The sequence below is a fragment of the Carettochelys insculpta genome, chromosome 3 (assembly GCF_033958435.1).
Source record: "Carettochelys insculpta isolate YL-2023 chromosome 3, ASM3395843v1, whole genome shotgun sequence".
NCBI classification, from domain to species: Eukaryota; Metazoa; Chordata; order Testudines; family Carettochelyidae; genus Carettochelys; species Carettochelys insculpta.
Window position 1 is genome coordinate 73,820,545 of NC_134139.1, and position 24,824 is coordinate 73,845,368.

The 24,824-nt window shown below is 43.4% G+C and overlaps 1 protein-coding gene across 2 annotated transcripts in view; it reads right to left on the reverse strand.

The window, feature by feature from the left end:
- The window catches only part of ACTN2 (actinin alpha 2), a 125,616-nt gene that overhangs the window by 23,885 nt on the left and 76,907 nt on the right, over window positions 1-24,824 (reverse strand). For both annotated transcript variants that reach the window (XM_074990113.1, XM_074990114.1), the window contains exons 8-12: window positions 16,378-16,463; window positions 15,365-15,457; window positions 12,524-12,754; window positions 10,205-10,352; window positions 7,374-7,524 (exon numbers count right to left, since the gene is read on the reverse strand). In XM_074990113.1, coding sequence (XP_074846214.1) covers window positions 7,374-7,524; window positions 10,205-10,352; window positions 12,524-12,754; window positions 15,365-15,457; window positions 16,378-16,463 — 709 coding nt within the window. The remainder of the gene's footprint in view (window positions 1-7,373; window positions 7,525-10,204; window positions 10,353-12,523; window positions 12,755-15,364; window positions 15,458-16,377; window positions 16,464-24,824) is intronic.

Consider the following 24,824-nt stretch of genomic DNA (forward strand, 5'->3'; position numbering starts at 1 on the left):
GAAACTATTGTGAATTTTAATTTTTAGTCCAATGGATCATTGATCTCAGGTGTCAATCACACTTTTTAGGATACGGGCAAATGTGAAAATGAGGGACCAATTGTACTGGCTATGGTCAGGGCTGGAAGGTAGTACACTAACTTCTGCCAACATAACTCAGTCATGACCTGCAATATCTTTGCTATCCTATTCCTGGATCTTTATTCAGCAGATTGACAGTTAGTGTTGCATGTTTGTGATGTGGATCAATATGTAAGTGAACAAGATTAGCAACACTCATTTTAAGAGGACATTTACAGTTTAAAAATAAAAGGTCAGATCCTCAGCTGGTATTGTGATTCGATGACTTCAGTGGAGCTATGCCAATTTCCCCCAAAGGTGAAGCCTGCACCATAAACTTCTAAAAAACCAAATATCCTCAACGGATATCCCATTTACAAGGCATTATTAAAATGGAAAGAAATGCTAATACCTAGTTTACTTTTTCACTCCTTTTTTGTGAGTCTCTCACCATTATAAGTAAAAATAGACTAGCTTTCACTCTCCTTTAACAAAGTGAGTTTCTATTCAATTTAACTTTTAGCTTTCCATTCACATGCAAAGTTCTGCAGCATGTTGATGAAAATTTCACAAGCAAATGTTTGTTTTAAAAAATTCACTAACCTCTAGAATTTAAAATGGTCATAAATGTTTTTCTATTGGGCTCAGATTTCATTAAATCTTACTTTCATAGATTTTGACTCAAAAATGGGCCAAATTTGGTCTGACAGTAGCTTTGATTGAGCAAAGCACTTAAGCACGTGTTTAACTTTATGCATACATCTAGTTCCACAGAAGCATGTACTTGGATAATTTCTGTATTGGAGCTGTTCTCTCTCTAACAGGTATTTCTAGTCCATCTGTGTTAGAGACAAACATAGCTGATTGCCTGGCTGAAAATGAGTTTTTACACAAGGTGAGATAAATATTTTTAAAAATATATTCAGAATTTTTGACCCTGATTAGTAAAAATCTTGGAATCAATGCATAGGGCCATAAATGAACACAGCACCACTGAGCAGAATTTAGGCCAATTCTTTTTAGCATTTACAATTTATTAAAAGGGAAATCCCTGATTTTCTTCCAGTTTTAAATAGCATCCAATCCAAGATTTATGATGACTCACAATCTGGCATACAATGGCACCATAACAGCTTCTAAACTGCAACAATACTGCTCACGTGCACACACAAATCTTTTATGCAGACAGCATCAATCAACAAGCTTTTAACAACTTTAACCTTTATGCACTTAGTGGGCTCAGCTGCTGTAGCAGAAAATATCAGAGCTGAAACTGAACTGTAACCAGTGCAGTTCAAGGTCACAGCAATTGTTCTGCTTCAAAATAGCAACTTCAGGAAGCCAAGAGATGACTAACCAAAATATAGGACATGTTGACCTGAAGCACAGACAAAGCTGCTCTAAGAGCCTGACCCAATGGCCAAAGAAGTCAAGAGAAAGACCCTCATTTACTCTAAGCGCTAGATCACGCTCCAAGGGCACTTTTCCTGACATGAACATTTTTACATAATCCTAAGAAATAACATTGTCATGAAGAATTACAATTTTTCATCTCTAATTTCTACAATTTTATGAGTAATTACTGGTAAAGTTATTACAATCATTATTAGCCTTCAGCTAATAATAACATTTAGTGTTTATATAGTAAGTCCTTCAAGGATTTTAAGACTAATTCGACCTCATAACTCTACCTAAGCAACAGGGCAGAGATCGTCCCATTTTACAGGTAAGCAGGAGGAGGTTAATGCAGAGCATCTCTGAAGTCAAACAGAGTAATCATAGAGGGAAAAAAGTTCATTTTAGCTCTCAAGATCCCTTCCAGTCCTATAGTTCTGTGATTCACCACCTCTGAAAACCAGGCCACAATTCACTGGTCCAACATGACACTGGCAATGGCACATCCACATCCAGGCAATGGCAGAGGTCTTCCCCCACATCCAGTCTCACTCTAACCACCTACCTATGTCCTCTTCAAGTTAGCAAAATACAGACTTAAAAGATGTAGCACCAATCCAATTTCATTTATATTAACTGTGTTTGGAGCCCTAGTGTAGATAGTCAGACAACCTTTTAGGCATTGTGTTCATTAGCCTGATCTGAAGAGCGGTCAATGACATCTCTAAAACTATTGTGACAATTGCCAGGCTGTCTGCACTCTGCTCTCCATGCTGCTAATATTGCTGGAGTTGAACCAGCATTAGACATTTTCAGAAATTTTCCCTAGTTCTGACAGGCCATTGAGAGTTTCTGTACAATTACACTCATACCTCGCTATATGAGCACAATTCATTCCCAACTTTCTCCTCGTTGGTGAAAACTCGTAAGAGGGACACTAATTCCCATTAAAATACATGTAAAAGTCTCTGATTGGTTCCCAGTGCTCCTAACTCAGGGAATGAGTGGCAGCATCTGGCACTGCTTTTGAAAGGTAAGTGAACCTTGGGTTTGGGGGGGGGCGTGGTGGAGGGGGTTAAAGGTTGGGGGCAGTTTGGGGCCATGAGCAGGAGGGAAGGTTAAAATTTGGTGGCAGCTCTGGTGGAGGACGTGGTGGCTTGTTCCTCCAGACTGCAGCAGCAGTACTTGGGGGGTGCAGCAGGCTGAGGGTTTGGGGACTGGGCTGGGGTGGGTGTTGGGAGCAGGTGGGGCTGGGGGGTTGTGGGGAGCTGCAGGCTGGAGTAGTGTTGGGAGCAGGCTGGGCTGGAGCAGTGCATGGGGAGTTGTCGCAGGGGGAGGGTTGGGAGTGGGCTGGGCTGGGGCTGCAGGTCTCCCCGCCTCCTGGCCAGGGACCCCACAGCTGGCTCCACTCCAGCCATGGGGCTGTGGGTTTCCCTGCCCCCGGCCAGGGACCCTGCAGCTGGCTCATGAGAGTGGGGGAAGTGTGTGTTTCCCTCATTTTAGCAAGTACTCATAAGTAAAGTACTCATTAAATGAGAGATAAGTGTACACAATAGAAAGTCAGTATTACCATATTGGTCAGGATGAAAAGAAAGAAAATATTTTATCAACTGATGAATTCATTGACGCTTACGTTCTTTTTAAGTTCCATGATTTTTGGCACTAACTACTTCATCTGTTTTCCTCTCTTTTCAATAAGCTGGGAAAATAGAGAAAATAGACTTTTTTCTCAAATCTCTCCCAGTTAATGATTCTTAGGTGTTACTGCTAACAATAGTATATAAAACATTGTCAGGTACGATGTCTTCCTTGATAATGGGGGGTTGGATTTGTTTTTAAACAGAGGAGACTTCCACGGTGAGGTTAGAGAGACAGTGTTGTGCCAGCCACACTCTTCCTCAGCACAAGAACAGAAGGCTTCTGGCAAAGCTGGAAGGTACTTTCTACAGAGAGATAAGTTAGGATAGGCTCCCACATGCTCTGTACTGAGGTCAGACTATCCAGGATCACAGAGACATAACTGGAGCTGTTGCGGAGTTAAGACCCAATTGTTTCTGCATTATAACCCTTTACAAAATGAATAGTGCCAGAGAGATAGCTGTGTTGGTCTGTATTCTATCAAAACCAAAAAGCAGTCAAGTAAATCACAGTGAGATATTTTTTGCAAAATGTCCTTTTGCAGGAGGTATTTAACCCATTAAAGAAACGGAGAAACCAAAACATGGACAGGTATTAAAGGCAAAACAGACACCTGCAGCTGACCCATGCAGCTGACTTGGGTTCATGGGGCTAAGGCTGTGGGGCTGTTATGCTGCAATGCAAACTTCTGGGCTCAGGCTGGAGCCCTGATTCTAGGAACTTGAGAGGTGGGAGAATCATAGAGCTCAGGCTGAAGTCAGAGCCCAGATGTCTACACCGCAACAAACTAGGCTGGCAAACACAAGCATGGGCCAGTTGCTGGCAGAGCCATTCTTACCATATGCAGCACATGCATCTGCACTGAGTACCTGAAAATTTAGGGAACCACTTGTCTTAAAGTCCTCCCACCTGCCTCTTCTCATCCCTTTCCTGTGGATCTGTTTCCTCTGTGGAGGATCTAGTTAAACGTGGAAAAGCCTGTCTGACCTATTAGCATAACACTGAACTTGTTTTTGCAGATACATAATAAAACGGCTACCCTTCTGATAATGAGCCTGTGAAAGAGCCATTCAAGTGGTAGTGAAGATATCTAATAGGCTTTTGCCAACCCCAGGTATATAATGTCATATTCTGAATGGACTATGTTAGACTACAGGACACTAGTTTAAAATCTGCACAGGGGCCCACAAATCTGAAGGATGTCCCTGGTTGCTGGGTAAACACACCCAACAAGATCTGCAGACGGGGGCAGGAATGTTCAATGTTCTGACTCCCAGACACGTACCTGTTTTAACCACTAGTCCATGCTGTCTTCTGTTAGCTTCATTAATTTATATTGTAATTCATCAGTGCACTTAAACATATGCTTAATGTTAAGCACAGGAATTGTGCTTTGTTAACATGAAGAGGACATAGGCAGGTGGTTAGAATGAAACTGCATGTGCAGGGAGACCTCTGCCATTGACTGGATGTGGAAGTGCTATTGCTGGTGTCATATTGGACAAGTGAGTTGTGGCATGATTTCCAGTATAGCAACATTAAGAACAGAAGGCTTATGGGGTAATCAGGAAAGTGAAAGCATAATTGGAACTGCAGCTAGCAGGGAATGTGAAGGGCAGCAAGAAGGGTTTCTACAGGTATGTTAACAATAAGAGGGATATCAGGGAGAGTTTGGGGACATTACTGGACGAGGGAGGTAACCTGGTCACAGATGATGCAGGAAAGGCTGAAGTACTCAGTGCTTTTTTGCTTCAGTCTTTATGGACAAGGTCAGCTCGCCGAATACAGCACTAGGCAATGCAGTATGGAAAGGAGGTGGGAAGGCCTTGGCAGGGAAAGAATAGGGTAAGGGTTATTTAGAAAAGCTAGACACACACAAGTCCCCCATATGTCTGGATTTAATGCATCCAAGGGTACTGAGGGAATCGGCAGATGTCATTGCTAAGCCTTTGGCTATTATCTTTGAGAACTCATGGAGATTGGGAGAGGTCCTGGTTGATTGGAAAAAGGCAAATGTAGTGCCCATCTTTAAGAAATGAAAGGACAAACCAGGGAACTATAGACTGGCCAGCTTTCCCTCAGTCCCTTGAAAAATCATGGAGGGGATCTTCAAGGAATCCATTTGGAAGCCCTTGGAAGAGGAGAAAGTGATCAAGAGTAGTCAACATGGATTCACCAAGGGCAAGTCATGCCTGACCAATCTGATTAGCTTCTATGATGAGGTAACTGGCTCTGAGGACATGGGGAAGTCAATGGATGTGATATACTTTGACTTTAGCAAAGCTTTTGATACAGTCTCCCAGAACATTCTTGCCCATAAGTTAAGGAAGTATGAGTTGGATACATGGACTGTAAGATGAATAGAAAACAGTCTTGATGGACTGGCACAATGGGTAGTGGTCAATGTTGCAGTGTCTGGCTGGTGGTCAGTTTCAAGCAGAGTGCCCCAAGGATCAGTTCTAGGGCCAATACCGTTCACTATCTTTATTAATTACCTGGCTGAGGGGATGGATTGCAACCTGAGCAAATTCGGAGATGACACTAAGGTTGGAGGTCAGGTAGATACTTTGGAGGGTAGGGACAGGGTCCAGAGTGACCTAGAAAAATTGCAGAATTGGGCCAAAAGAAATGTTATGAGGTTCAACAGGAGAAGTGCAGAGTCCTGCACTTGGGATGGAAGAATCCCAAGTATTGTTACAGGCTGGGGACCTATTGGCTAAATAGCAGTGGAGCAGAAAAGGACCTGGGGATTACAGTGGATGAGGCTGGATATGAGTCAACAGTGTGCCCTTGTAGCCAAGTAGACTAATTGTCTATTGGGATGCATTAGGAGAAGCATTTCCAGCAGTTCTAGAGAAGTTATTATTTCCCTCTACATGGCACTGATGAGGACACATCTGGAGTATTGCATCCAGTTCTGGACCTCCCCAGTATTAAGGGATGTGGACGCATTGGAGAGGATTCAGCAGAGGGCAAAGAAAATGGTTAGGGGGCTGGAGCACATGACCTATGAGGAGAGCCTGAGAGATTTGGGCTTATTTAGTTTGCAGAAGAGAAAGCTGAGGGGTGATTTGATAGCAGCCTTCAACTCCCTGAAAGGGGTCCCAAAAGAGGATGGAGAGAGACTATTTTCAATGGTGACAGATGGCCACAATAAGGAGCTATGGTCTGAAGTTACAGAGGAAGAGGTGTAGGTTGGATATTAGGAAAAACTGTTTGACCAGGAGGGTGGTGAAGGACTGGAACGCGTTACCTAGAGAGCTGGTAGAATCTCCATCCCTAGAGGTTTTTAAGTCCTGGCTTGACATAGTCCTGGCTGGGATGATTTAGCTGGGATTGATCCTGCTTTAGGCAGGGGGCTGGACTAGATGACCTCCTGAGGTCCCTTCCAGCCCTAGAATTCTATGAGTCTAAGATTAAATTCAATAGGATTATTCATACTGCTAAAATTAAGCATATGTTTTTGTGTACTGCTGAACCAGACCCTTAAGATAACGTGTATTCTCCCTATGAGCGCGTGGGCACATGCATGTGTATGCATTTGTATGCTGGTTCAGTGATTAAGGCATTGTTTTTGGTCAACCTGGTTTCAAGTCCCATAACCTGCCACAGATTTTGTGTGATCTTTGGCAAGTCTCCGTGTTCCTCAGCTCCCAGGCTCTAAAGCAAAGATCATAACGCTTCCTCACCTCATAGGGCAAGTTGTGAGAATAAACACACAAAAGTATGTTAGCCCTCCAACAATATGATAATGGGGGCCAGACAAGTATGTCTGACAGATCCAGACACTCATACTATACAGAGAGGGAACAGGAATTAGTTTTAAGTATATAAAGCACTATGGAAGGGAAGAGTTGTGTAAATATAAGAAATTATTTGTATAACATTCTGTGATATTTGATCTAGATGATATGCACGTAGGAAAAATGAAAAACAGTTCTGGATGAGAATGGTTTCACGTTCAGCATCAGCCGAACACATGAATGGATGGATTAACTCCTCCCACCCACGCCCATCAGACACAAAATTTACCCATCAGTAGATCTACAGAAACCAAAGTCAGTTTTGAAATGCTTGCCCTAAACCATTGTATTCCATTGTCTGCCTATATTTAGATCAATTTTTAAAAAAAAAGAAAGAAAGGTTTCAGTGAACAGCTCAGATAATACCTTGCAAGCTATCTGTGGAATGATTACATTGTACCTATGACACTTCCAAATTCATTGGAAGGAGTTTATCAGTTAAATGTCAGCAGCTGCATGCCTCTAAATGGAACATACTTCAGCTCCTGGGCAATGGCTGCAATCTGCTCTACTCTGTCCTGGTGGGCAGCCAAGTCACTCTCAAAAGCTTCATGTTTCCTCAGCATAGCACGAACTTCGGTCAGAGAAGCAGATTCATAATCCTTCAGGAGTAAGATCTGCTCTTTGCCTGAAAATCAAAATTCAAATATCAGTAATTTGTTACTGATTCATTACTTACAACCATAATTCACTCAGTGCTGTCATTTAAATTAGGGCCCAGCTTTGTGATACTTTGATCAGTATCACACACCCAGTAGGAAATCTGGCCTTACTGAAATCAATAACTAAACTTTACTTCAATAGGGCTAAGCTTTAGTGTGATGTCTTATTAACAATTCACTGGAAAAGTCCTATGGAATTTAATAGGGTGAAACAATAAATATTATATATAAACCATTTTATAAACCTGTAGAATATAATAAGATCTGTTCGGTAGGATGCTGAAATAATCCTACAGAAGTCTATGACTGGGACGTGATTATTATATTTCGCAGAACTGTTCATAAACCAGTATAAACATTGCTTTCTGGTCATTTCCAAAGGATTTTTCCACATGGGAATCACAGCCAGTTTCAGACAGACACATCCCTGTGTAATATGGAATAAGTAGCAAGGCTCATTCTAACCTAGGCCCAGATTGACAACTTCCTAATTTAAGAGTTACTTAATCTAGTAATCATTAACTTCAGTGGGACTACTTAGGTGAATGACTCTTTCATAATCTGAGTAATGGAGGTCTCAGATCTGACCCTTCTTTAAACTTTTATAAATACAAAGATGGGATAAAGCAGAAACATCCTAGTTGCTGGTATGTTGATCAATATACTGGTTATTCTTGGCTCAGTGAGCCACTATCTGTAATGGTTAAAGGCAGGCCTGGTAACTCTCTTTTTTGGTTCTGTATCTCAGGTACTGACAACCACTTCAGTGCGCTTTTTCATACCTAGCACTGAACTGCAATTTATCTCACTGTGTGTGGATGTGTCTGAAATTTGGAATTTTTGGTCTTTCTTGTTGGTGTTTACTTGTTGCTGAAAGAGAACCACAACAAAAAAGAGTCTGAGGAAGGAACATAAAGGAAAAGAGGGATCGATGGCTATGTCTACATTAGCCCCAAACTTCGAAATGGCCATGTAAATGGCCATTTCGAAGTTTACTAATGAAGCGCTGAAATACATATTCAGCGCTTCATTAGCATGCGGGCGGCCGTGGCACTTCGAAATTGATGCAGCTCGCCGCCGCGCGGCTCATCCCGACAGGGCTCCTTTTCGAAAGGACCCCACCTACTTCGAAGTCGCCTTATTCCCATCTGCTCATAGGAATAAGGGGACTTCGAAGTAGGCAGGATCTTTTCGAAAATGAGCCCTGTCGGGACGAACTGCACAGCGGTGAGCCGCATCAATTTCGAAGTGCCACGGCCGTCCGCATGCTAATGAAGCACTGAATATGTATTTCAGCGCTTCATTAGTAAACTTCGAAATGGCCATTTACATGGCCATTTCGAAGTTTGGGGCTAATGTAGACACGGCCAAGGTGAAAAGCAACTCCTCCAAAACATCCAATAACATTGTTTTAATTTCTTTAAAAAAAAAAGTGGGGGGGCAAGGGAGAAAAGGTGGAAAGAAATCTATGATTATGTTCTCACAAACCTCAGCAGAAATCTGACACACACTCGAAGATGGTTGCCAATATAGCAGTGTTGGTTAGGGGTACAATTTTTGAGACATTTCTATACCAAAAGAAGCCCGAGTACAATACAGTTATACTAGCAGCATTTTGCTGGTATATCTTGTTTTGCGCAGGGAACTAGTGTACAAACAATAAACAGTGTCTCCACTTGGAAGGGTTGCTGGCACAGTTGTACTGCCAAACCATTTGTAGTGAAAACCTGACTTATGCGGCCAGCAATAAGACCACTATGTGTAACATACATTATGTCAAATGATAAATTCTCTTCTTTCAAATTCTGCCTTGAATCCATTACTCACTTTGGCCTCATGCCCAAAACCCAGAAGTCTGAGGTAAGTGTCAGACTCTTCAAATACTGTTGGTTTTTAAACTGAAAATGCCAAAGCCTTATGACCACTCCCCACCACCATCCTCTCTTACCACAGGCTACCAAAAAAAAAGCAATAAAATCAGAAACTAAAAGATTACTACCTCTCACTCATCAGAAACTCCTGCCATTAGGATAGACAACTGTGAATTCACAGAAAGCCACTTCAGCCTCAGTTCACCTCATACTATTTCCTACATTTTAAGGCCAGAGGGAAACATTATTTCACTTGCTACATAGTATCTGTTACACCTAATTTCCCCTGTGCCAGAGGACATCTTTTCATTAGTAGCATATGTGCTGTAAAGTGGCTTTCTGGATTGTAATTTCACTTCTGGTATTTACCTGGCAGCCATTTACTGTTTTGGGTGTCTCTGACAAATGTATTATAGGCCAGACTTTGGTTTGAAACAGCCAGCACAGAGACTGTGGTAGGAATGGGACAGATAAGCTAGGAGCATGGAGGAGTGGAGCTGCATTACATAGCTTCTTCATTTCCATACTCTCCCTGAAATTCTGGGGAGGCAAGCTAAACTTGTCTCTCTCTTGAGTCGTAGGCCAGGTAGGTAAAATATAAATCTCAAAACTACGTGGCCGAAGTGTTCAGGGGAAAAAGCTAGAAAGCTTCCAGAGTCACTGTTATAAGTTCACACAACCGTCCAAACTAATCAACAGCTGATTTTGGCTTGTGAATACTCAGTACTGGTTTATAGACAGATTATCTGAAAAACTTGAACCAAGTTCACCTTACCATATGCCCAGTTTTCATGACTAGACGCCTTCTGTCTAAATTTCTCAGCCAGGTGTTCCAGTCGTTCTAGCCTTCGTATTTCATTCAGCAACCATTCCTCATACCCCTTCTCAGCTTGCTCAAGTCTCTGCCAAGCACCAGCAATATCCTACGGGGAAAATGGGGGATAATTGAGGGAATGAGAGCTAAATCCTCTACCTTGTATCTCTTGTGACTTTGCCCAAACTTGTGAACTCTACAAGAATTTATAAATATTGCTCCAAAAATGGAAATTTACATCCACATTTTTAAAAAACAGGCACCTACAAGCAAAGTGTGTGTGTGTGTGCGTGTGCGCACGCAAATGGAAACAATATCTACAAAATGCTATTGTGCATGCAAATCATCTGTCTGTGCAGTTATCTATTTACTACCTCCATATATATTTTATATCTCATACTTTCAGTGAATATGGTTTGTAATATCGTTAAGTGTTCTGTTCTGTGCATCTGCTATCAAAATAAAAATGCTTTGGTTTTAGAAGCTGACCGTGATGAAACAGCTAATATCAAAAGGAATCCAATTGTTCACTTTAACTGGAACACAAAGTCACTAAGCTTTCTGGCCAACATTCAAGGCTGACAAAAAAGGTTGATTACTGTTGTGTGGTCTTTGCAGAACATTTTGAGCTTTTAAGAAACACAAAGGCGCCATTTACAGACCACACAGACAGTCTCTATGATTTTTTGTGAGTCAGATAGAACAACTTAAAAACAAGATTACAGCACAGTATAAGTATTTGTTGGCTAAATTCAATACTTGAAATACTCATACGTCATGACTCCAAAACTATTATCAAGAGCTGAGAATAAATTTGGAGGAACTATTGTTGGGCCCCCAGATTGCAAGGCTTCATTCAATTAAAAACAAACAAGCTACTGCAATCTGAAGCTGAAAAAAGTACCTAAACTGTGCCATGGCCAATCATTGGCCAAATTCTGAGGTCCTGGAATAAAGAAAACTCCAAACGAAACCAATCGTAGCTTTGCTTCAAACAGAATTGCACAATCTGTCTCCTTCAACAAAGAAGAATGGATCATGCACCGAAGAGGGATTTGTCTCTCTTCTCTAACCACATGAATGAATTACTGAAGCGGAAGCAGACTTAAAAGAGGCAGCACTACAGGTAGGGAGAAATGGTCCAAGCATGAAGTACTTGATTAAATAAGTTTTGTTGATTTAGCACCACTTGTACTCAAGAACTATATATTGCAAGTTGCAATTAGTGAAGTTGGTTTGGAGTACAGTAATCCCTCACAATGCGCGATTTTGAGTTGGGCTTAACTCACATCAATGCAAGTTAAGTATAACTCAAAATTCTGCTCTCCCTGGCTCTGGTTCAACCCCCCTGGACCGCACATTCCCGGTTCAAACCCCAACCCCTGCCCCCATGTGGCCCTAGTTCAAACCCCCACCCTGGCCCCACACGGTCCCAGTTCAACTGCTCCACATGGCCCTGGCTCAACCCCCCCACCCTGTGCAGCCCTGGTGCAACACCCCCCCACGCAACCCCGGTGCAACACCCCCCCCACGCAACCCCAGTTCAACCCCCACCAGTCCCACACAGCCCCAGTTCAGACCCCCACCCTGGACCCATGCAGCCCCCCAGTTCAAACCCCTGGCTACACACAGCCCTGATTCAACCCCCCACCCCGTGTGGCATCATTTCAGCCCCCCCAGCTCCATGCAGCCCTGGTTCAACCCCACCCCCAGGCCCCAGTTCAAACCCCTACCCATCCCATGTGGCCTCAGTTCAACACCTCCCCCAGCACCAGACAGCCACAGTTCAATCCCCCTGGCCCCATGTGGCCCCAATTCAACACCCCCGTGGCCCTAGTTTACCTCCCCTGTGCGTGGCTTCATCTCACCACACCCACGTGTGGCTCTGGCTCAACCCCCCACAGGGCTGCGTGACCCAGGCTCAACTCTACCCCTCCTGCAGCCCTAAACCCACCCCAGGCTTAACTCCCCCACCCTCTTCCATGGCCCCAACCCATCGCCAGGCTTAACGCTCCCCAACTGGCCCCCCAGCCCCTGGATTTACCTTTCAAAAGGAGCTCCAAGTGCTCCTGCTGCTTCCCCGGCCACAGAACATGGGTTCCACTGGGGGCAAAAAGCCATCCCCTGACTTACACGAAATTTGAGTTACACACAGGTACGTGGGAACAGAACTCTCATATAACTCGAGGGACTACTGTAGCAATAGTATCCCATCCATTTACATGTTACTGAGCATTTCAGGAGAAAGGAGTAAAGAGACTGGGCCTGCATTTCACTTACAGAAACCATTTTCCCCTCTGATGGCATGAAAGCTGGCCTATTACTGATCCTCAGTTTTGTCTGCAGGGTGTTGAAGTTTATCTCTAGCTGACATTTTTCCTGGACTTTGGGAGGCTTGTGCTTGCGGCGGTAGTCTCGGAAGTCCTCCAGCTTCTTCTGCATAGCCTGCATTGTCTTCTCAGGTGTCTTGTCTTCCAGCCAAGGGATGGTGCGACGAATCCATTCTAAAAGCTATCACATACAGACACAAACAATTAAAACTCAAAGTAACAGAAAAAAGGAACCAAAAAAAAAAAAAGAAAAAGGTAATCATGAATGTACAGATTGCAGTGTCTTTTCTCTAATCATGGTGTCATTGCCATTGTCAATCACTTAGTGACAACTAGACACAACAAAACAGCAGAAATGTAGCACTTTAAAGACTAACAAAATGATCTATCAGTGATGAGTTTCTGTGGGACAAACTCACTTCATCAGTTCTTTCGCGTTTCTAGTACAGACTGACATGTATAAGTACAGAGGTCCAAAAAAAAAAAAAAAGAAAGAAATGTCAACAAAAACTGACAAATCAAGTACATATAACTGAAGGGGGGTGGAGGTGGGGGAATGTTAAATGTCTTGCCTGAGATAATCACAAGCATCAAAGGAAAGGAAGCAGTCCTTGTAATGTGTAAGCTAATTGTTTTCTCTGGTCATACCAGCTGTTAATCACTACGTCTACACGTGCCCCAAACTTCGAAATGGCCATGCAAATGGCCATTTCGAAGTTTACTAATGAAGCGCTGAAATGCATATTCAGCACTTCATTAGCATGCGGGTGGCAGCGGCGCTTCGAAATTGATGCGCCTTGCCGCCGCGCGGCGCGTCCAGACGGGGCTCCTTTTCGAAAGGGCCCCGCCTACTTCGAAGTCCCCTTATTCCCATGAGCTCATGGGAATAAGGGGACTTCGAAGAAGGTGGCGTCCTTTCGAAAAGGAGCCCCGTCTGGACGCGCCGCGCGGAGGCAAGGCGCATCAATTTTGAAGCGCCGCTGCCGCCCGCATGCTAATGAAGCGCTGAATATGCATTTCAGCGCTTCATTAGTAAACTTCGAAATGGCCATTTGCATGGTCATTTTGAAGTTTGGGGCACGTGTAGACACAGCCAATGTGTTGAATTTGAATATGAACTCCTATTCACAACTTTCTCTGTGTAATCTGTTTTTAAAGTCTCTTTGTTCTAAGACACAAATTCTCAAGTCTTTAACAGAATGTCCCACTCCATGGAAGTGTTCACAGACCAGCTTAGGTGTACTGAGATTCCTGAAGTCTGCTCTGTGTCCATTCATTCTTTGGTGAACAGTTTGCCCAGTCTGTCCAATGTACATTGTAGAGGGGCATTGCTGGCACATAATGGCATATATAATATTGGTCAAAGTACACAAGATTGATGTGATGAAGTGGGCCTGTCCCACGAAAACTCATCACTGAATAAATCATTTTGTTAGTCTTTCAAGTGCTACTTTTCTGCTGTTTTGTTTTGTTAGAATACAGGCTAACATGGCTACTTCTCTTTAACTAAGCACAAGATTTCTGAAGACGACTAGTCATTCTGGGTACCTCAATTCATGCCAAACTTCAGACACCCCAGGTGGCCCTGATTCTCTGAAGGTGTTGTGTACTTAGCTTTTTGAAAATCAGGCCTCTTCAAGGTATCTCAAATTGGACACCCAAAACTCGAGATACTTACAATCTACTTTAAAAATATTGGCCTTAGCAACGCAAGTAGTCAGAGCCATGGAAGGAGGGCAGATATCAAGTGTGTGACTTGGCACTTACAAAACTCCACAAACAAATTGGTAGTACCAATACAGTATGTTCACCACAATGCTATTTTGGTATCTAGAAAAGTCTGCATGTTATTGTGAGGTGCCGATCACGAATATAAGGCCAAACTCTGAAGTCCTTATTCAGGCGAATTTCCCATTTGTGAAGAATGGACTGCAAGATGTTACCCAGAATGTCCAACAGGACATACAAGAAGGTAACTAAGACGTAATTTTGAAATGGAAAACTTTACTGTAAGAGTTCATGGTTATCTAATCAGTAAAAGACTTGGGAAAAACAAAAACAACATTAATTCAATTAACAAAGAAGGTGCTGTACAGCTGAAAACTGCAGTCTCATCTCCTGAGTCTCAGCCCTTACAGTTAAGGACACACCTTCATGAGCTGCAGGGCTGCATTCTGATACATCACAAAAATACCTTTTTTAGTCCTGGCCTGTGAAATGCCTCAGACTTTACACCCACAAATTTTAGATTGAAATAAAATACTTATGAACCACTTTATAAACATCTCATCTTTATCACTTAAAGAAACATTTTTATTTGTGTATCATGTTACTCTTTTTGACTGAGGGGAAAACTTTTCTAAACTAGCACTAATTCTGAAAATCAGTAAGTAAATTTAAGATCCCTATTTGTGCAATTTGTTGTAATTTATAAACCCTCGAAGATCTTCCTCTCTCATACTTATGTGGCCTCCCTTACCACTGTCTGAGTGCCTCATAATCTCTAATATCCCCACAACATTCCTTGTGTTCTTATCCTCATTTTCCAAATGGGGAACTGGGGAAGCATGACACCTGGTGACTTGTCCAATGTTACTCAGGAAATCTGTAACAAGGAACATGCAGGGAATTGAGCATGGCTCTTCCAAGTGAATGTTCCAGCCACTGGACTGCTCTTCCCCTCTGACAGAGATGACTGTATATTACTTTAATTTTGCTTTGTTTTCATTGTAAATATTGCACCAAATTTATTACCACCCATGTTTTATGAACCTTATCTCCTGGCCTTTACCTCACTTGCCAGCTTTTCATATTCTTCCATCAACTTTTCATTTTCTTGATTCACTGCGAGCACTTTACATATCCTGTTAGCAGCAGTCTCAGCCTATAAAACAGAAAACAAACAGAACACAGCTGTCATCACGTTCACAAGCAGGCATAACTTTGCATAAGCTTAATATGACTAATGAAAATAAAAGTTGCATTTCTTATCACGATTAATTAATGCTTATGACTCAAATGTAAGTTGACTCTTCTCGGAGTTATTGGGAAAAATTCCTCAGTGAAACTTTCTGTAAAACTCCAATGTGCTGCACAGTCAACATAGAATTCATTCTATTACATGTTAAAAACCTTATTATATAGGAGGTAGTTAGGGTCATTTAATAAATCTTTACTTTGAAAGTCACTTAAAACTATTGTTCCAGTTATGGTATTAGGTTAAAAAATCATACTAGAACTCTATTAGACTTGTTAGGAACATTCAAAAGAAGACTCAAGCAAATTAAGAGCCCAGTTCACATAGTTTCTGCAAGTTATTTGCATTTATAACCCGCAGAATGTAAACAACGGGTCAAAAATCTGCTCTTCTTTGCAAGTGTAAATCTGGAGTAATTCTAATTGTGTACCTGAGAACCTGGTCCTGCAAGCAAAGTTGTACATTAACTGTATCTGAGATCCATATGCAAAAGAGGCCACCCTAAAGTTACTTTTCCTGAAAATACCCTGAAGACCTTCAAAACAGACATGTCAATGGTAATGCCCATATATATATATATATATATATATATATATATATATATATATGTGTATGTATGTCTCTCTCTATATATATATTCATTTTGCTATAGGGCTTTTAATTGAATCAGGATCGCAAGTTAGTTATAAATAAGCATTCACATTCAAACAACAGTGGTGAATATTAATTAAAACCAGGAAAATCTAAATTTAGATGGAAAAATCTCACAGAAGTGTGAAACAACCAACCAAAAAACACAGCAACGTGAAGAGAGCATTGATTAATACCTGCTCTGCTCCAGCAAACGCATGGTAGAAGCAGGAAACATAAGTCATGATAGCTCTTTCATCGGGTTTGGGAGTGTTCACAATGTCTACAAAAGAAGAGGGGGGCAGGAGAGAAAAGAAAAGAAAAAATAGGGGAGTAGAAAACAGGTTGACTACAGAGAAGCACAAAATTGTATTTACTCTGCCTTGCTTATGGTATGCTTGACAGGTGCTGGGCCACAGATCTGAGACAAAACTGGAATAAACTGCATGTGAGATGTATTGGTATCAACAGAAAAAAATTAATATGCTGAACCTGAGGTCTTGCGGACAATGAGACGGAATGTTTGTTTCTTTGCAGAGGGGTGCATATTACACTGTTACTCATGTCAATAAGACCATTAACTTCAATGACATCGCCTTTGTGCATAAGGACTACTCACAACAGTAAAGGCTGAAGGACTGGACTCATATTTAACAAATTAAAATGTCTCCTGTCAACTGAGAAGTATAAAAGGCAGGCTACATAACTCCTGGAATGCTCGCTGGTTTGACCAGGGAAGAACCCCTCTACGTAAGAATGGCTCAAGCTTGCATATGTATCTGTGAGCTTTTTAATACCACACATCAGGATCTTTAGGATAATGATGCTCCTGTCACTGACAAAGAATTGTGTCCAATTCTGAGTTTCTCATTACAGTAGACCATCAGAATTAAGAACACCTTGGGAATGGAGGTTGTTTATATCTCTGAACCCTATTTAACTCCGAACAAACCAGCCACATGACTACCATCCCCACATGACTTCTACCTCTGCCACCTCACGCCTGGGGGGGAGAGCAGAGACAACCCCTCCTCCACTCCAGGCCCCGCCCCTGCTCTGCTCCCTCCCAGCCTTTCCTGGCTCCTGCTACAATGCTACCCTCACTCTTCCCCCAAACCATCTTCCCAAAGTGACACGTCCCAAGGGACTAGCAGAGAGTCTGGCACCAGCAGCAGGGGTCGGCCCCGCCCCCCTACACTCACTGGCAGCAGTGGAGGTAGCAGTGCAGGTAGGCAGAGTGATGTAGTCCCAGCCCACTCCACTCCCCTGGTTCGCAGTCATGTCACTCTGCTCCCCTAAGTAATGCAGCCAGGAGCCTGGGGAGCAGAGTGGGTTAGGTCCCTGTATCTCCGCTCCCCCTGCCCACTGCCACTGAGTGCAGGTGGTCTGAACCTTCCTGCGGGTGCCAGCCCCCACCCCATCTAGTCCACCAGGCTGCACAGAGGCTCTGGCCCCTTTCACCTCTGCCCATGGTGTTTGGGCACATTTGTCCCCTTGTGCTGCACCCCCATGCGTTGTCCTTCGTTCTTTCTAAAGTCTACAACTGACCATTGACTTCATACAGCTTTGAAACTCTGTTATGCAGAAGAAAAATTGTGCTTTTAATTCTCTGAATTTAAATGAAATAAGCAGAAAAATAATTTTTTGACCTTGTCAAATAGTTTTTGCTAAACGGTCCCTTTATTTTTCTAAAGTTTTTAGTTTATGTTTAATAGTAATTGCTTCTTCCCCTTGTGTCCCCCCACTACTGCCTGATTTAAATACTTCCAGTTCCAAAAGACATGTTGGACTGACTGGCTGGTAACTGGTGTTCATAACTCTGATATTCTACTGAATTTTGTTTAACTTCTATTTCTTAAGATGCACTTCCAGATTTCAAAATAGATTTCTGTGTAAGATATTTGTTTCTGTATCATATATAATAAACATCTTACCCTGCATGCATTAAAATGTTAAAAACTGGGGTGTATTTTCTGACCTTCAGCTATGTTTTTGACATCTGTAGCATGAATAATATCATGGCTACGTCTACACTAGAGAGTCAAGTAGACACAACTGGAGTTTTGTCAACAAAACTCATGGAGCATCTACAACACAAAATGTGTTTTGTTGACAGAAACTGTTGACACAAAAACTGTGTAGATGCTCCAGGGACTGATCTGCTTTTATGTGTAGACGTGATCTGTCAACAGATGTTTTGTTGAAACAGCTCTTCCGACCATAACTTCTGTAGACAGATGCTTCTACTGTAGATATAGCCAATGTGTGTGGTGTGGTAGAGGGAGAAAATATCAGTGATGTTGGGATTTCTTTTTTTCCATGTGAATTTGCTATTTTCACCTTGCTCTTTTAAAAGTTAATTCAAGTCAATGCATAGACAGAAGTGTGTCTTCTATCCAGTTCAGCAACCAACTGTTGACATCCTATTTCATATATTAGCAAAGATACAGAATGGTGAGACAGAAAAATATGTTTCTGTAGAACAAACACTGGCTACACAGAGACAAGACTGCACAGAGAAAATCAGGCAACAGGAAATGAGGTTTTGCTCAGCTCTAGGATGCTCCCCTAGTAGCTAGTAGGGGAAAGATCAGAAGAGAAAACCCATTTTAAAAGAACAGAGAAGGTGAAGGGTGAGATCTGATCCATCTTTTACAACCTCACCTTCTGAGCACTTGCAAATGCATGGTAGTAACAGGAAACATAAGTCATAATGGCTCTTTCATCAGGGCTGGCAGTGTTTATTATATCTGCGTAGAAAGAAAAAGGGTAACTGCTCATATATTCCCATGGCAATATACTTCCATCTGATTACGAATTTCACCTTAGATGCCACAAGGATTAAAAAAAAGATAGGTCATTCTGCTTGCTTTTATTTATTCACATTGCTGATCAGATTTCAGGAATCAATAAATGAACAAATTATCAATTGGTCTACTTGAAATATGAAAAATATTTAGGATGTACAGAAAAAGCATTGCCATACTGCACTGCTTTGTAGAAGACACAATTTTCAAGAGCTATGGGGAAGGCTGGCAGATGCAGACCTACTGGGATCACTTTTGCTTTCATCTACACTTACGTAAGTACAGAGTAATTTCATTTAAGTCACTAGACTAATTCCGGAATTAACTACCTGTGGATGAAAGAAGAGTATGGCCTAGTAGCTCAGTTATAGATGTAGATGTGCACATGAAGCTTGTTAAAACAGCATCCCTATATTCTGCCTGACCTGCTCTATGTTTTTGTGAGTAGCAGAGGGTCAAACTCTTCGGCTCATGACCTTGTCATGGTGAATAGGCTTGTGTGTTCCAATGAAGCTGAGAGCGATGCCATAGGGAGTCTCTCACTCCAAGCAGGGTCACCTGTGGTGGCAAGGTCAAGGGGGAGAGTCTTCCTACCTGAAGTCCCTGTTGGCATCAATTGGCATCTCCAGCAACTCCAATGGAGTGCTCCTCCCTATGAAATGTGCAGAACAGGAGCTCGTCATCACAAACATCCCCTTCTGCCAGAAAAATAAATTTAAGACCTCATGGCAACATCCTCAATCAAAGCACTGGCACCTCATAGACTATGTCATCATGTGTGCTCAGGATTGGTGTGATGTCTTTCACACACATACAATGACTAGTATGGATGACTGCTGGACCAGTCACCACCTTATTCGACTCACAATGGCGATTAGGATTGTTACCAAACAGAAAAGTCAGAGAAAAGAGATCTGAGGAACGAGGAAAGAAATCTGAGAAAAGATCAACATGCAATGTTTGAAGAACCACATCAGACAAACTGATTTCCAGATAGTGCTCCAAAGGAAGCTGCTGACAATACACCCTGAAGATGTGGAAGAATGAAGGTGTGAACTGAAAAATATCATCATTGGAACTTCCAGAGAAACCATTGGTTACCAGTTCTGGAAGTATCAGGACTGGTTTGATGAGAACAGTGTGGAAATTGAATGCCTGATTGAGGTCCAAGCCTTATACATGATTTTATTCAGCCTGACCAAAGCATTCAACTCTGTCAATCATAGCATCCTGTAGACTATTATCTCAAAGATCCTCTGCCCCAAAAAATTCATTAGCATCTTGAGGCTGCTTCACAACAACATGACTGCCACAGTATTGAGCAACAATGGATCTAAAGCAACTCCTTTGAGGTAAAAACAAGAGTCAAACAAGGCTGTGTTATTGGCCCATCACTGTTCAGCATCTTCATCACCATGACACTTCACCCCATTGATGGCAAGTTTCCAGATGGCATGAAGATTATATAGAGAATGAACAGGAAGCTTTTCAATCTCAGGAAACTGAAGGCTAAAAGCAAGACCTCTACGACCTTGATCATGGAGCTGTAGTATGCAGATGATAACATGTTTGCTGCTGGCCCTTCAGATCATCTTAAGTGCCTTCGCTGAAGCACATAAGAATCTCAGCCTCAAAAAGAACAAGATGCTCCACCAACCCTCACCAACAGGACAATCTCAAGTATCTTCTACTGAAGTCAACTGAAACATGTTGGAAAATGTGGAACACTCCCCATATCTTGGAAGTCATCTTTCCACTAAATCGACTTTGATACAGAAATTCAGTATTGTCTGAGCCGTGCATGTTCTGCTTTCACCTGCTTGAAACAAAGTTCTTCAGTCACCTTGGTCTTAGAGAACCAGGACATCTATCCCAAAACAAAGCTCCTTGTGTACTGTGCAGCAGTAATTCCAATGCTATTGTACACATGTGAAACCTGGACAAGCATCATTTAAAGGCACCTGACCAATATCATCAATGCTGCCTCAGGAGAAAAGACAGTTACCTGTTCCGTAACTGGTGTTCTTCAAGATGTGTTGCTCATGTCCATTCCAAATTGGGTGTGCACTGGCACATGCCCAGTTGCCAGAAAACTTTTTGCCCTAGCCAGCAGCCTTCAACTTGGAGTGGTGCTCTGTCAATCTAGTTTTGTGGGAGTAAGGGAAAGTAGAAGTGGGGTGCTTATTTGGAAGCTGCCCACATCTACACTGTCAATCTGCAATTTGAAGTCTGCACTTCGAAATTCACATGCCCACCATTAGGCTAATGAGGCACTGTATATACACGTTAGCGCCTCATTAGCCTGCTTCGAATTGCCTCATTAGCATGCCACCTCTGATGGGAAGGAGTGGGTGTAGAAGCAGCCTAAGAGCAAGAGTATCAAAGCCTGTAATGGGGACAACCCCTTCCGAGACACCCAAATGGAAAACCATTTCCACTTGGCCAAGTAGACCACCCTTGTAGAAGGTTTCCTACTGTTTAACAGCACCTCCTGCACCTGATCTGAGCATGAGAGTTCCATGGCCCTCAACCATGGAGCTTCCAAGCTGTGAGGTGCAGGGACTGGAGGTTGGCGTGTTGCAGCTGCCTCTCCTCCTGCTTCAACAGGCCCAGGCATAACGGGAGTGTCACAGCATACCAATAGGTCTAACAGAACTGAGTACCAGTGTTGCCTGGCCCATGCTGGGGCCACCAGAATGACAGATGCCTGATCTCATCAAATTTTGAGGAGTACCTTGTGGATGAGTGGGACTGGAGGGAAATGCTGAATGCTTCTGCCCAGGACCCCAGGCTCCAGTTCCGGTAAGAGCAAAATGTTTGGCACTTCTCACTGAGGTGTGAGGCAAACAGGTCCACTTGGGGATGCCCCCACTTTTGGAAAATTGAATGCAGCATGTCCAGGTGTAGCAACAACCTGTGGGCTGAGGGATAGCTCAGTGGTTTGAGTGCTGGCCTGCTAAACCTGGAGTTGTGAATTCAATCCTCGAGGAGACCATTTAGGGATGGGGGCAAATAGATGTCTGGGATGGTGCTTGGACCTGCCAAGAGGGCAGGGGACTGGACTAGATGAGCTCCTGAGGCCTCTTCCAGCTCAAGGAGACATGTTTCATAAAGAACCTGCTGAGATGGTCTGCCAACAAACTGTGGACTCCTGGAAGGTAATAGGCTTACAGAGGGATTTCATGTTGAATGGAGAACTCCCAGAGACTGAGGGCCTTGTGACTCAGGGGAGAGGAATGTGCACCCCACTGTTTGTTTATATAGCACACTGCTATTGTGTTGTCCATGCTCACGGATACACAATGATCTGATAAATTGTCCCGAAAGACCTTGCATGCCAGCCTGATGGCTCTAAGCTCCCTGACGTTGATATGGAGCTTGAGGTCTGCCGTGTCTCATGGGGCCTGGGTTTGGTGCTCCCCCAAATGTGCCCCTCATCCCAGGTCCAAGGTGTCCATTACCAGGGACAGTGAGCACTGGGGAGGTCTGAAGGGGACTCCTGTACAGACCATTTGAACATCTAGCCTGAAACCTGTTGTCTGGCAGGAAGGCCCTTGTGTGCACTGAGTACAGGACAGCTCCAACAAACTCCATCCTCTGTGTGGGGACCAAAACTGACTTTGCCTCATTGACCAGAAGGCCAAGACTATTGAATGTTTGACATATCAGTGGCAAATGCTGCTGCACTTGAACATGGGTACTCTTTGACCTAAGTACAGGAACAGCTGAACCCTGTGCCTGTGCAGGAAGGCTGCTACCACCCTTGGGGCAGTGGACAGACCAAATGGGAGGACAGAAACTGGTAGCGTCCCCCACCTACCACAAACTGCAAAAACCTCCTATGCAGAGGGTAAATTGCTATGTGAAAATAAGCATCCAGTAAGTCAAGAGAAACAAACCAGTCTGCTGGCTCCAGCAGCAGGATGATGAGTGCCAGGGATATCATATGAAACCTCATCTTTTTTTACAAACTTGTTCAGGTTTTGTAGCTCCATGACTTTGACTTCAGAATTAGGAAATATCAGGTATAAAACACCCTGCCCACAGAACTGACCACGGACCTCCTCTATAGCATTCCATTCAAGGAGGGATTGTATCTCCTGCCTGAGCAGACTCTTGTGAGAGGGATCCCTGAAAAGGGCCAGGGAAGGGGGATAGGAAGAGGGGTAGAAAGCAAATTGGATGGCATATTCCCTTTCTACCATGTGCAGGCCCAACCCGTCCAACATTATATGGCACCAGGCAGGGTAGAAAGGGGATGGGGGGAGAAAAATAAGCAGCTTGCTGGACTTTCACTGGGGATCGGTATGGTGCTCTTGACTATGTCATCAAAACACTTGCTTAGGGCTGGCAGGGGCTTATGGTGACTATGCCCTTGTCCCTATTGGGTAGAGTGCCTCTTGACATTATGGTTTCCCTACCTACACTGATCCTTCTGGTGCTGCGGAATTTGTCTGGGGTGAAATGTCTGCAGTAGGTTGCGAATGTATGAAGACCCAGGTGGCGTAGGTGGTTCTCAAATCTTTGCGGCTCTTTCCAAAAAGAGCATTTGGCCTTCGAAAGAGAGGTCCTGAATCATCTGTCGGACCTCGTAGGAGAGGCCAGAGACTTGTAGCCAGGCCTTCCTACACATTGACACTCCAGAGGCCAGAAATCAGGTGGCCACATCTGCTGCATCCAGTGCTGCCTGGAGATGTGTTTGTTCTCCTCGACAACTGCCATAGATTCCAGCTTAGAGTCTGGAGGGACTAACTCTGAAAATTTAGAGAAGAAGTTGGCAGTATTGTAGGTGTATCTGCTGACCAGCACTTGCTGATTCGCTATTCTTAATTGTAAACCCCTGTTGAATAATTTTTTCTGCCATAGAGGTCAAAGCATTTAGCCTCTCTATTCCTCAGCGAAGCTCCTTGAAACCCTTGTCTCTCACTGTGATTTGCCATGTCCACCATCAGGAAGTTGGGGGGAGCGTGCATAAAAAGATGCTCATTGCCCTGGGAGGGGACAAAATAACAGTGTTTGTTTTTCATTGCTGTGGCCGAGACCAGAGTCTGCCACACTATCTTTGTAGTGTTGGCAATTGTCTTAATCGCTGTGTCACTCCTTGTGCAGTCAGGGGCCACCCAGCATTTTCCAAGCACCAACTACAGTGACTCCATCAACTGTGATGAGACATGGACCAGATACTGCCACTCCTCCCGGAGCCTGAGTAGCAACAGTCCATCAGATGCCAAAGACCAAGGTGGCACAATAGGTCCTGGTGCCTGCATCACTGGAGCCACGTGGAGTGGCGCTTCTAGATGCCAGAGGTGGTTGGAACTGCTCCAGCACGAAGATGGAGGATGAGGCCAACAAGGATGATGTTTGAGTCACAGTTTGTCTTGGCATTGGCACCATAGAGGACAGCATACAAACAGGCATTGTCTGCTTCCCACCTGACAGGCGACAGAAGGAATCAGAAGAAGACCCCACTGACTGGAAGGTATGGGATGCGGAGTCCTGGGAATGGGGTTTCTACAACCACCACCTCTAAGAGAAGACAGGTGGTGGTGGTCAGGGATTCCCTCCAAAGAGGGACAAAGTCATTCATCTGCCATCCCAACCTCGAATCTCAGGAAGTTTGCTGCTTACCAGGTGCTAGAATCCAAGATGTAACAGAGAGTCTTCCAAAAATCATCAAACCTGTGGATTATTACCCCTTCCTACTTCTCCATGTAGAAACCAATGCCGCAGCAAAGAATGACCATCAGCAGATTCTGTTTTGGGAACAAAGACGGCTAGGAAAAGACGGAATCCACCCAACGAAGAGAGAGAATAGCATCTGTGTGGGCAGGCTTGCA